General features: G+C 37.8%; 1 protein-coding gene across 1 annotated transcript in view; it reads left to right on the top strand.

Annotated features, from left to right (window-relative positions):
- Window positions 1-973: 973 nt before the first annotated feature.
- LOC110918042 (carotenoid 9,10(9',10')-cleavage dioxygenase 1) overlaps window positions 974-11,823 on the top strand; it is a 61,946-nt gene continuing 51,096 nt past the window's right edge. The window contains exons 1-3 of the mRNA XM_022162434.2: window positions 974-1,049; window positions 1,144-1,189; window positions 1,290-1,396. Coding sequence (XP_022018126.2) covers window positions 1,041-1,049; window positions 1,144-1,189; window positions 1,290-1,396 — 162 coding nt within the window. The 5' untranslated portion in view covers window positions 974-1,040. The remainder of the gene's footprint in view (window positions 1,050-1,143; window positions 1,190-1,289; window positions 1,397-11,823) is intronic.

Genomic DNA, 11,823 nt, shown 5'->3' with positions numbered 1-11,823 from the left:
GTTTGAATTTCAAGTTATCGACATGGTTTACATTATCAAAATGAATATTACCATTTGTTACAGATCCATAACCCAGGATATTTCCTTTTTCATTATTACTGAATGAAAGACACATAATCTTTATATTTGGATGAGATTTTTTTTAAAGAGAGATTTACATCCTGTCATGTGTCTGAATCCACCACGATTCACATACTAAATACTGTCTTGGGGAGTGGGTATGTTTTTTTCAGTTAAGCAATCCCAGAGTTGTTTAGCACTCTTGCAATGGAGAAACTCTTGATAGATATAATTTGGAATAGCCATATATAATATAGATTAACCATGTCCCCTTTAGTACCTATATTATAACTCTATAACCAGGGAGAGGACACTTGAGTGTCAAGTAAGTAGTGACGGATCGAAAAGTTTTTGTGAGTGGGTGCGAAAATGGCACGAGTCAAATTGAGTTAGGTAAAAATAGTTTGTGACAAATCAGTTAGGCCGAAACATGTCGAGTCAAAATATACCAGATAGAAAACTTCATACTTGCTTACTTACAAGACAATGAAGTTTGAAACATCTTTCTATCAAACCTAAACATGAATAAATAATTGATTTAACACAATAATATACCACTAATAAGAAAAAAAAAAAAAACTTATGAACCACGAATATGAAAACAACAAACACTTGTAAACCACTGATTTAATCAGTTATGGTTAAGGAACTCTAGGGAAGTCTAGAGGAAAATGAGAGGAGTTAAAAGAAAGACTCTCACTACCCTTGATATTGTTAAAATTTGAGTAAAGCTAAAAGGTTTAATTTGTACTTTTTTACTTAAACTAAAGGGGAAATATGAAATTTAGCCTTTTCAAAAAACCCACGTGCTTGAATCACAAAAATGAGTTTTCCCCACCCTAGTATGTCATATTCATCATCTTCTCTAATCTCTATCTCTTTTAACTTTATGTATATTCCTAGTACGCTTCTGGTTCAGTGGTGCCATTAGAAAGACAAAGAGTCCATCTTTCACGACTGCATTTTATTTTTTCATTACAATGTATCCGGTATGTATTTTTAGAGACTCGATCTTCAAACATTTTTTAGCTTTTATGTTAGTTGTTGTTGAGTTACTCTTTTATGTAACTATTTTGACAATAGATCTTGTTGAACTCGTCTGGATTTAGTTGCTTACACGTCCGTCCAGGTATATACTTTTATTATAAATTCCAGCATTGCTTTGTTATCTTTGTAGGGTATCATGCTAATCATATAAATGAAGCAATTCTTTAAGACTTTATTATTAGTTTCTTGTGAGGTTACAGGCCGTGGGACTTTTGTGACAAGTTATCAACCTTTCGGTAGATACAATAAACCGCTAACACCAAAACTTGATCTTAAATCTAAGTGTAAGGTACGTAATTATTACCATCATATCCTAGTTTTTAATTATTACTTTCAATTTTTTTTTTTAGTTATATACAATGATATACTTATAATCTTAGACTGTTTGTTTAGATAATTAATTTTCCGCTTTACGTCACATTTCTTTTTTATTGGACCAGCAACTCCAATACGTAAAATTTCCTAATAATATAGCTTAATTAATACGTAGCTATTTACAAATTAAAATAGTGGAAGTAAAATCTTAGTGGTATAATGTGTGCTCTTTACAAATTACAATAGTGGAAGTAAAATCTTTGCAAGTTCAATGCCAAATGATATTTAACCCTAAAAACCGCAGTTATAAAAAATTCACAAAGATGGCGACAGCATATATTATGTGAAAATAAAAAAGAGTAGTTTTTCTTATTTGTACATAAGAACAAAAAGTACCGTCAATGGCTGATATTTACTACTCAAGTCTCAAGGAATAGTAATTCAAGTTTTTAACTATATTTACATTTACTGAATACTTAATCTAATTGGCTTGATGCCCTGATTGTACACACGCCTCTTACAATACCTTATCTAACACTCTAACCCGTTTTTAGGAATATTTTAATAAAAAGGATAATTAAGGTCACAGATTTTTTTTATAACTCATCTGACAACCCAGACGTACGGCGGTTTATTACACAAAATTTATAATATAGGATTTATAAAGTTTAAACTCAGAAGCTTTGTCGGGCATGATTATGCTTCAATCTTCCATAAAAGTTTTCCAAAGAAGTGGCGGTTTTAGGAGTGTTCGGTTCATCACACGCTTGATCGCTCTCTGTCCATTCCCGTCTTAGTAAAAGTGTATCATAAACACTAAAAATAATTAGTGTTTAAGTCAAAGGGTCAAATGTATTTAAAACAATAAATAAAACCATCCTGCTGAAACATGGTGCCCCCACACGTCATGGAGGGGCCACCCAGCTCCCTCGCGTGGCACGGGGAGCACAATCTTGACTTTCTTTGACCAAGCGCCCCCGCGCGTCGAGGAGGGGCCTGGTGTCTCCTCCGCGTCGCACGGGTGAGACAATTTTCCAGAAAGTTTACAATGCTGGCAATTTTTACCCCTGCCCGGAATTTTGCCAAAATTTCACGATTTCGCACCCAACTTGACGCAACTTCAAGTTCACTATTTTTAGAACCTTTCCCCACATTTATAGGTTCAAAACCTTAATCCGAACCTAGATCATTTAGCTTTTCAAATCATTGGTTCGGTTAAAAATTAATTACCAAACGATCCACTAGGAGGCATTTCGCATTCTAGATCATGTCTCATACTTTCTTATATAACATTCTCGTCATTTCTACCAACCACAACTCCAATTATGGTTGATTATATTAGACAAAACCTTAACTATTTATTAATTTCATCCAATATAGTGTTTTACTCAAGACGACCCGTTAAGAGGCTTTAAGCTAAAAAGCTCACGCCTCCCATTTTTATGTTACCGGAATAATCTATCTCAGAATTCATTATTTAATCTACCCCTAGAGGTAGTTTGCCCGATACATTATCCGGGGGCGTTTTAGTCAAATTTAGTCCTTTATTAACCGGAGAACTTTTACAAGTTTAGATTAAAACTAGCGGACACTTTTAACTCGTTAACCCATCTAGATTTACTATGTCCCTATGGACATAAAGGTTTCCAATTGTTTAGTGATCTAAAACCCATTTAGTCGTATTTTCGCATCATGGACATGTCGTTGGCTCTAATGGTCGTTTTACCTAAATAATAGATATACCTCACTTGAGGTGGTCTAGTGTCTACCCTTGACTCAACCATCTATAGTCGGACCATAAGTCCTCACCGAGAGTATGACCATTACACATACCTGGTGCAGGTCAAAGCAATGACCCGTTATCATTACTTTGCGATTTTGTTTTCTAAATTCATAACAATGCATGCCCATACATTATGTTTACTCGCAAGCATAAAATATCATATTCAAATATTCAAATGGTGATAACATCACCATTTGTGTTTGACCCGATTGTCCATTTGACCCATTCTTGACCTACCCTTTTAGAATTTCAATCTAACCAAGTATTATTTATTGCTAAAAAGATGTTTACTTACTATCTTACCCATTTGACCTGTCATGGTTTACACCACAGGGTCTTATTTCAAAAATTCCTTATATTAATGAGCGATATGTGGTTACTCTCCATTTTACTCGTTTGACACGTTATGGTTTACACCATAAGGTCTTATTTCCAAAATTCATTATATAATAACCAACATGTGGTTACTCGCCATTTTACTCGTTTGATTCGTTATGGCTTACACCATAAGGTCTTTGAAGAAACACTAGATAAATGACCGGGATCAAATTATCTAGGGGGTTAGGTTCTGCATAAAAAGGTTGGTTCTCTCTCGTTTGATTCATTTGGACAGATCTTCCTCTTTGGTGAACACTGCAAAACAGAACACCGTTAGCCTCGTCAAGGGAAGAAGGGGGTTCTCTCCTTGAACCAACTCCGGCGTGAGAATAAGTATGTGTTTATGAAGAAGAAGAAGAAGAAGTATTGACGAAGTGAGTGTAACTTGAATTTCATACCTGAATTACTCTCATATTTATAGCCGGAAGTTTGGGCAGGAAAACTCGTTGTTGAAATATTAATGGATGATGCTAACCCCGTAAGCGGTTATTTTTCTTCCGTTAATTCTTTTGATCGGATTGTGTAAGCACACGGATCGCGATCTTGATCGATGGCTAGGGTACTGCCACGTGGAAAGTAATCAAGTGGAGGTTTCTCCTTATTTCCATGCCATCATCGTGATTTTAAGATTTTAAGATGGCCTGGGGTGATGACACGTGTCCCAGACGGTTTGGTGCACGATTGAGTCTTCTGGAAGATTATTGCCATAATCCAGTGTGATTCCTTACTGTGTGGTATCAGCTTAGTAAATTGTACCTGTCACACCCCGACCACGTAGAACATACAAAACGTGGCGAAAACGTCGGGGAGTGTTGTAACAGAATCAATTGTTTCAAATCCATGGCAATTGAAATTTCGTTTTATTGATCAAATATGAAAGTATACATTGTTTAAACAAGAACCAAAGAGTACATAACATGAATTAACTAGTTCTTGTCTCGTTTTAAGTCACTAAGGCACAGGTCCGCCTAAGTATGTCTTGATAAGTCCTACGCATCATCTCCTGAAAACACATGTGAAAATAGGTACGTCAGCATAAAAATGCCTGTGAGATACATTGGTTTTGTGAAAACGGAATTCATGACTTATGTTTGAGAAAATGTTTAGTCATGAACCTTGTAATTTGCTTTGTCTTATAAATCATTTGAAAAACGATAAGATCAGATGATATGTATAAATAAGAGAACATTGTATGGTTAAACGGATAACCATGTAAAATGAGTTTGTATAAGATAAGTCGTTTGTAAATCAATGTCTCGTGAAAAGTGTGTTATTTGTATAAAATGTTATATGTCTCAAATTGAAATGATTCAAGTAACGCTGTGATATGTAATACCATACAAACACTTATATATAGGAAGTACCAGCGGCGTATCCACCATGCTTGTATCATATTATACACGCCTCGTTACTTAATCACTTACTCAAACCAAACCATCAAGATGAAATGTTTAACAATTGTGGAAATGTTTATGTATAGTCAAATGTCTATTGTCAAATGTAAATCATGTCAACGGATACAACTGGTTTACACGGTTCAATGGTTACAAACGGTTCATATAATCGAGGGGTTAAGACGGTTCACATAGTCAAATGGTTACAATGGTTCAAAATGTAGTATAATGTGTTCATATGCTGGATGAGCATATGCAACGGAAATGCAATGTAAAACAATGTACTAAGTACGCACACAATGGGCATACATAGCATGTAATGTAAAGCAATGTACTAAGGACGCACACAATGGGCATACATAGCATGTAATGTAAGGCAATGTACTAAGTACGCACACAATGGGCATACATAGCATGTAATGTAAAGCGCAATGTACTAAGTACGCACACAATGGGCATACATAGCATGTAATGTAAGGCAATGTACTAAGTACGCACACAATGGGTATACATAGCATGTAATGTAAAGCAATGTACTAAGTACGCACACAATGGGCATACATAGCATGAAATGTATTGTAAAGTGATGTACTAAGTATGCACACAATGGACATACATAGCATAGACACAATGAAATCATGTACTATATATGTACTATCGAACATAGCAAGTATATGATGTGAAAACCGGAAAGCATGAAAGTAACAAGTAGGCACAGGCGTTTCACCCCAAAACAGTTTGGAAAACAGTAAAAGAGGGGTTCAATGTACTCACCTGAGATTGCTTTGAAGTTCTTGTGTAGTAACCAAATAATGCTAGAGATCACGGAATATCAAACGGCACCTAATAGGTAGCTATGTTAATATACCGGACCAAAATCGGAAGGATCGGATAGTATGCGGGTTCGTAAACCAAACGAGTATGGAGGCTCGTGTAATATGGTTTAACAAAGCCTACATACTAAAATGAAACCTAACGTAAGTGCTTGCGACCCATTACGACCCGTTTAGGTAGCTTATGCTACCTTAACGCGTCGTTCGCGTAGAACGCGTTTGGAACGCCTAACATCGTGACCATAAGGTATAACCTCGGAAGGTTACAGCTAGGGTCACCCAATGTGTTTGGCCGGATCCTAACGATCGACCAAATGGGTCGGGTTCGAAAGTATAAGCGATTGTTTAGATCGCTTACCTTACGACCCTATATAAGCACTAAACTAAAAGTGACGAGCTAAGCATGTTAACACATGCTTAACTAAGTTTGGAAAACAGGTTTGGCACCAAAACAAACGGTTTTGATGCTCACGAGTAGTTTGGTTACAAAATATGCAAGAATGTGCATTTTGGCCGAAACTACGACTCGTCACTGAGCCTAGATAACGTGGTAATCAGTAGGTATAGTCACTACGGACTATAACCATCGTGATTACGCTCACGTTATGAAGTTCCAACGAACTTCGTGTTGACCATATGCTGGTCAACGCAGAAAGTCAAACAAAACGTTGACTTTCGGACTCGAAAAGCGAATAAAAGAACGAAAGAACACTTACGAAGGGTCCCCGAAAGCTAATCTCGATCCAGGAGCTCAGGTATGAAGCAAAGGCCTCAACTTAGAGCTTTAGATCAGATTTTGTGAGATTTTAACCAAAAGGGAGGGGGGGTATTTATAGGAAAAGCAAGACCGTTAGGATCGTTTTTTGAATATCATGCCACGATCCGATCCGTACACTTGTCGAAATGTTGTGGTGGCTTATTTTGCCCCCACCATAGGGTTTTGACACGTGTCGTTGCCCTTTGGGTGTTCGAAAGGTCGCTGCAAGTGGATCAGGAAACATTGAATCTGGTCTGTATGTCTGACGCGGCCCGCGTGAAGGTTGACCCTGGGCTTACGCGGGTCGCCTGAAGGTGCAGATCAGACAACAAGTTTCAGAATTTACAGTTTAGGTCCCTGTTGTGGTTTAAGGCCATTTCCGACACTTCTAAGGCCCGTAAAGCCAACTTTAAGGCCCTAAAATGATGCCTAAACATTGCGGACATGAAACATGCTCAAAAATATGCCGGATGTTGGTTCGTTTGGCCGTACGAACGCGATGTTCGCTTAATTACGACGGAATGCGCATAAGCGCGAAAAACGATCCAAATGGCGCGACGAATGGATTTTTTTTATGCCAAACACTAAAATAAATTATTTTAGTGCTTACATAAATTTTTGGATGTCCGGATGTATACAGAACGTAAGTTATGCGCGAAAATGCAAACTTATGCACTTTTTGACACTTTTAGCCCCTGAATGATCCGAAAGTTTGTTTTAGCATACCAAACCCCTCAAAGCCTATTTCTAAGCTATGTAAAGGATATTTATGGTATGTTTAACTTATGGACATGTTCCGGAATGTTCGTTACAGTTCAAATTGGCATACTTTCGCAGTTTGTCAAGTTTAGTCCCTGTAAGCGAATTAACTTGTTTTTGCCATACCAAAGCCTTCAAAACTTATTTCTAAGTTATGTAAAGGTTATCTAAGGTATGTTAAGTATATGTTGATGTTCCGGAGTATTTGTCGCATTTAAACTGAGTACGTTTACGCACCAGCTTGCGTATAATTCTCCAGAAAGCGATATAAAGTTTGAAATTGAACAAGAATTGTTATGTGAAAAAGACACACATATTTATACAAGGTCCCAAGTATGAAATACAACATTTCATCGGCTTGGTATTTGTTTGATGGTCGCGGTGACACAGGTGTCACAGTCTCCCCTACTTTAGGAAATTTCGTCCCGAAATTTATTCGTTGGAGTCTATTAGTGACTTTACCAAATACCCACCAGCGATATGCAAGGCAATATCCTGTCATTCCCTTGACGGTCGTTCTTCAGAAATGAAAATGAACAGACGGAGTCATTTTCCTCAACGGGTATTCTTCAGAAATGGAAATGACGGAATAAGCGAACGGATGTTCATTTCCTCAACGGACAAATCTTCAGAAACGAAAAATGAACAGACGGAGTCATTTTCAATGGTTGCTTCATCAGAAATGGAAACGAAGGATTACACAACGGATATTCATTTCCCCAACGGATAAATCGTCAGAAACGAAAATGAACTAACAGAGTCATTTTCAACGGTTGCTTCATCAGAGTTGGAAATGAAGGATTACACAATGGATATTCATTTCCCCAACGGATAAATCGTTAGAAACGAGAATGAACTAACGGAGTCATTTTCAACGGTTGCTTCATCAGAGTTGGAAATGAAGGATTACACAACGGATATTCCTTTCCTCAACGGATAAATCTTCAAAAACGAAAATGAACTAACAGAGTCATTTTCAACGGTTGCTTCATCAGAGTTGGAAATGAATAGAGTTAACTCTAGACACATGACAGGACTTGCTGTGATTTCTGTGCACTAAATTCCATAATTATGTATGCATCCATAATTACGTAATCCCTTGCACAGTCCGCACAGTTTGTTTTGTAATGTTTTGGGGAAGGATATCAAACTTGTGATGAGGGTGACTAGACTTCCATTGGTTCCTTTTAATTAGATCTACATGGGATCTTCTTAGTTAGGCCACCAAGGAGTCCTTTCAGCTGTATCATCACATGATATCCCTAGCCAGATTTTTGGATCAATCTGTTTAACTAGACCACTCAAGGGGTCTAATTATGAAGTAGTACTTTATAATCCGAGGGACTTAACTATAACATAGAAGTCCATTGAGGATTTTAAGTAATACCTTTGGGTATCCTAATATGAATCTCTTGTACAAGGATATGTAAGATTCTACGAAGATTTGGATAACATAATTTGGATCACACAACAACACATAAGGGAACACATAAGCACAAAGTCACATAATTGTTTAACTTGATTATAATTTGTTTTTAACTTGTTATTGATTGAACACGGATATGGAAACCAATCGACGGGTCTCAATGTTCACGGGAATCTATCTGAGAAGATAGAAAGATCTCCTAAAATTCGATCTTTGATTACAAGGAATTATCACATTCGAATTTAGGTATACAACAATTAAGGACTTACGGGAAATCCTTAGGTACCCTATTAAGGATTTATAGTGGTACTTTGGGTATTCGTCATGTGTTGTAACTTGCGCCTTGTACTTCATTTTTCTTAGAAGAAACGGGTACTTAGGAATTTCGTGGAAGACGCAAGAGATCATAGAATGGGAGAATTTTGGGGGTAGTTTGTTCTTCAAGTAATACGGTTCCTTGATTGTCGGTATTGTAAGGGATATGTCGTTTATACATGCAACCACAGAAATGCATTGCAATGTAAATAAAAGATTTATTTATAAACAACGATAACAACTGTTTCTTGGACCTTGACAACAAAAGAAAGTAATACTTAAGATGTGATTATTTCTAAACGATGTTGTCTTCTAGTCAGTCAGATGCTCATCCCTGTGCTGGATTTGCATTAGCAAGCTTTGGGCAATTTCTTCATAAATGACCCATCTCGCCACAGTTGAAACAAGAGCCTGGTAAAAAACGACCTTGAGCAGGATTGTTGCCAGCTTGGTTTGGCGCAGCTGCAGCTGGGCAGACTCTTGTTGTGTGGCCTATAAGTCCACAAGTTTGGCATTTGTGGCACTGTACATTGGCGTGATGATGGAGGCTACATTGGTTGCACAAGGCAGGGGGTTGAGCTGGTTGGTTGGGGACGGCTTGACCATTGTGAGCGACCACGGCGAAGTTCTGAGAAGCCTTTCGCTTCTTTGACTTTTTAGAGGATTCAGTCTGTTCATCCATGGTCTTTGATTCCTCGATTGGGTTCGATTCCCCGATCGGTTTATTGTCACCTTTTCGGAAAAGTTTACCTTTCCTGATCTTTGATTCAATCAAGGTTGCAGATAGTTCAATGGCCTGTCTAACTGTAGTAGGGTTGCTACCAGTCACAATGTCTTGTATTGAGTCAGGGAGGCCATCAATGTACTTTTCGATTGCCTTATCCAAAGGTGTAACCATATCCGGGCATAACAAACTTAACTCCTCATAATGATCCATGTAGGCTCGATGCTCACCGCTAACTTGCTTAAGATCGTTGAACTCCGTTTCCAAGGTCCTGATCTCGTGACGAGGACAGAATTCCTTTATCATCAGAGCTCGAAGCTCTTGCCATGTTTGAGCCAGTGCCACATCGGCACCCCTATCTCTCATCACACCATTCCACCATGTCAAAGCTCGTTTCTCAAAGACGCTAGATGCGAATTCTACCTTTCGCTCGTTTGGACATTGAACATGTCTGAAGGTGCTCTCTAAACCCTCGAACCATTGCAGAAGTGCAGTCGCTCCTTGAGACCCAGAAAACTTTGATGGCTTAGCTGAGTTGAACGTCTTGAAGTTGCAGGGGGCATTATTGTTGTTGTTAGCTTGGTTCTATTGAGCAAAGAGATTTGGGAATTGAGCAGCCATTTGCTGCGCAATGATCTCTGCCAGTTCTGCAGTCGCTATCTGGTTTTCGCGTCGAGGAGGCATTCTAAATGAGAGACAAGAAAGAAAACAAATGAAATGGTATTGGGTAAGAATAGGATGTTACAATTACCGACCATAATCATGGTTGATGGTCATTTGTTTGAACCACGAAGCAAACAAACAACACCAAGGCTGAATCAAAGCAAATAGATCCTCATAGTGTATCGCGAAGACATGCTCGCCTATAAGTGGACACTCACCCCAAGAGTTCCCAGGTAAGAGTGACTGGTCCGATTATGTGGATTTGTACGAACACTCTAACCTTAGACAGAAAACCCAGGGTACAGGCATTCACTCTTCCAGTTTGCACGTGTTCACACTATTAAGGACCCAAAACTTTGACGAGAGTTTTGAAATTTCAAAGGGGTTCAAAACCTTATAACGGAGGGTTCAAAACCTAGTAATCAATCATCCTAGAACAGATGATTAGTTTTCAAAGCGGTTTTGAAATTTATGTTCTTGTTGTGGTCGTCGCCCAAGGATAGGTGACGGTATTGTTTTGTGACTAAACGCAAGTAAACTCGCGTTAGGGTCCTAGGAAGGTTATAGACTAGGTCAAAGCATTACGAATAACCTAAATCCCTATAACCATTGGCTCTGATACCAACTTTTCTGTCACACCCCGACCACGTAGAACATACAAAACGTGGCGGAAACATCGGGGAGTGTTGTAACAGAATCAATTGTTTCAAATCCATAGCAATTGAAATTTCGTTTTATTGATCAAATATGAAAGTATACATTGTTTAAACAAGAACCAAAGAGTACATAACATGAATTAACTAGTTCTTGTCTCGTTTTAAGTCACTAAGGCACAGGTCCGCCTAAGTATGTCTTGATAAGTCCTACGCATCATCTCCTGAAAACACATGTGAAAATAGGTACGTCAGCATAAAAATGCCTGTGAGATACATTGGTTTTGTGAAAACGGAATTCATGACTTATGTTTGAGAAAATGTTTAGTCATGAACCTTGTAATTTGCTTTGTCTTATAAATCATTTGAAAAACGATAAGATCAGATGATATGTATAAATAAGAGAACATTGTATGGTTAAACGGATAACCATGTAAAATGAGTTTGTATAAGATAAGTCGTTTGTAAATCAATGTCTCGTGAAAAGTGTGTTATTTGTATAAAATGTTATATGTCTCAAATTGAAATGATTCAAGTAACGCTGTGATATGTAATACCATACAAACACTTATATATAGGAAGTACCAGCGGCGTATCCACCATGCTTGTATCATATTACACACGCCTCGTTACTTAATCACTTACTCAAACCAAACCATCAAGATGAAATGTTTAACAATTGTGGAAATGTTTATGTATAGTCAAATGTCTATTGT

This window comes from Helianthus annuus, chromosome 16 (genome assembly GCF_002127325.2).
Source record: "Helianthus annuus cultivar XRQ/B chromosome 16, HanXRQr2.0-SUNRISE, whole genome shotgun sequence".
NCBI lineage: Eukaryota > Viridiplantae > Streptophyta > Magnoliopsida > Asterales > Asteraceae > Helianthus > Helianthus annuus.
Note: the sequence above shows the minus strand (reverse complement) of the source record. Positions and strands in the feature narration are given on the sequence as shown.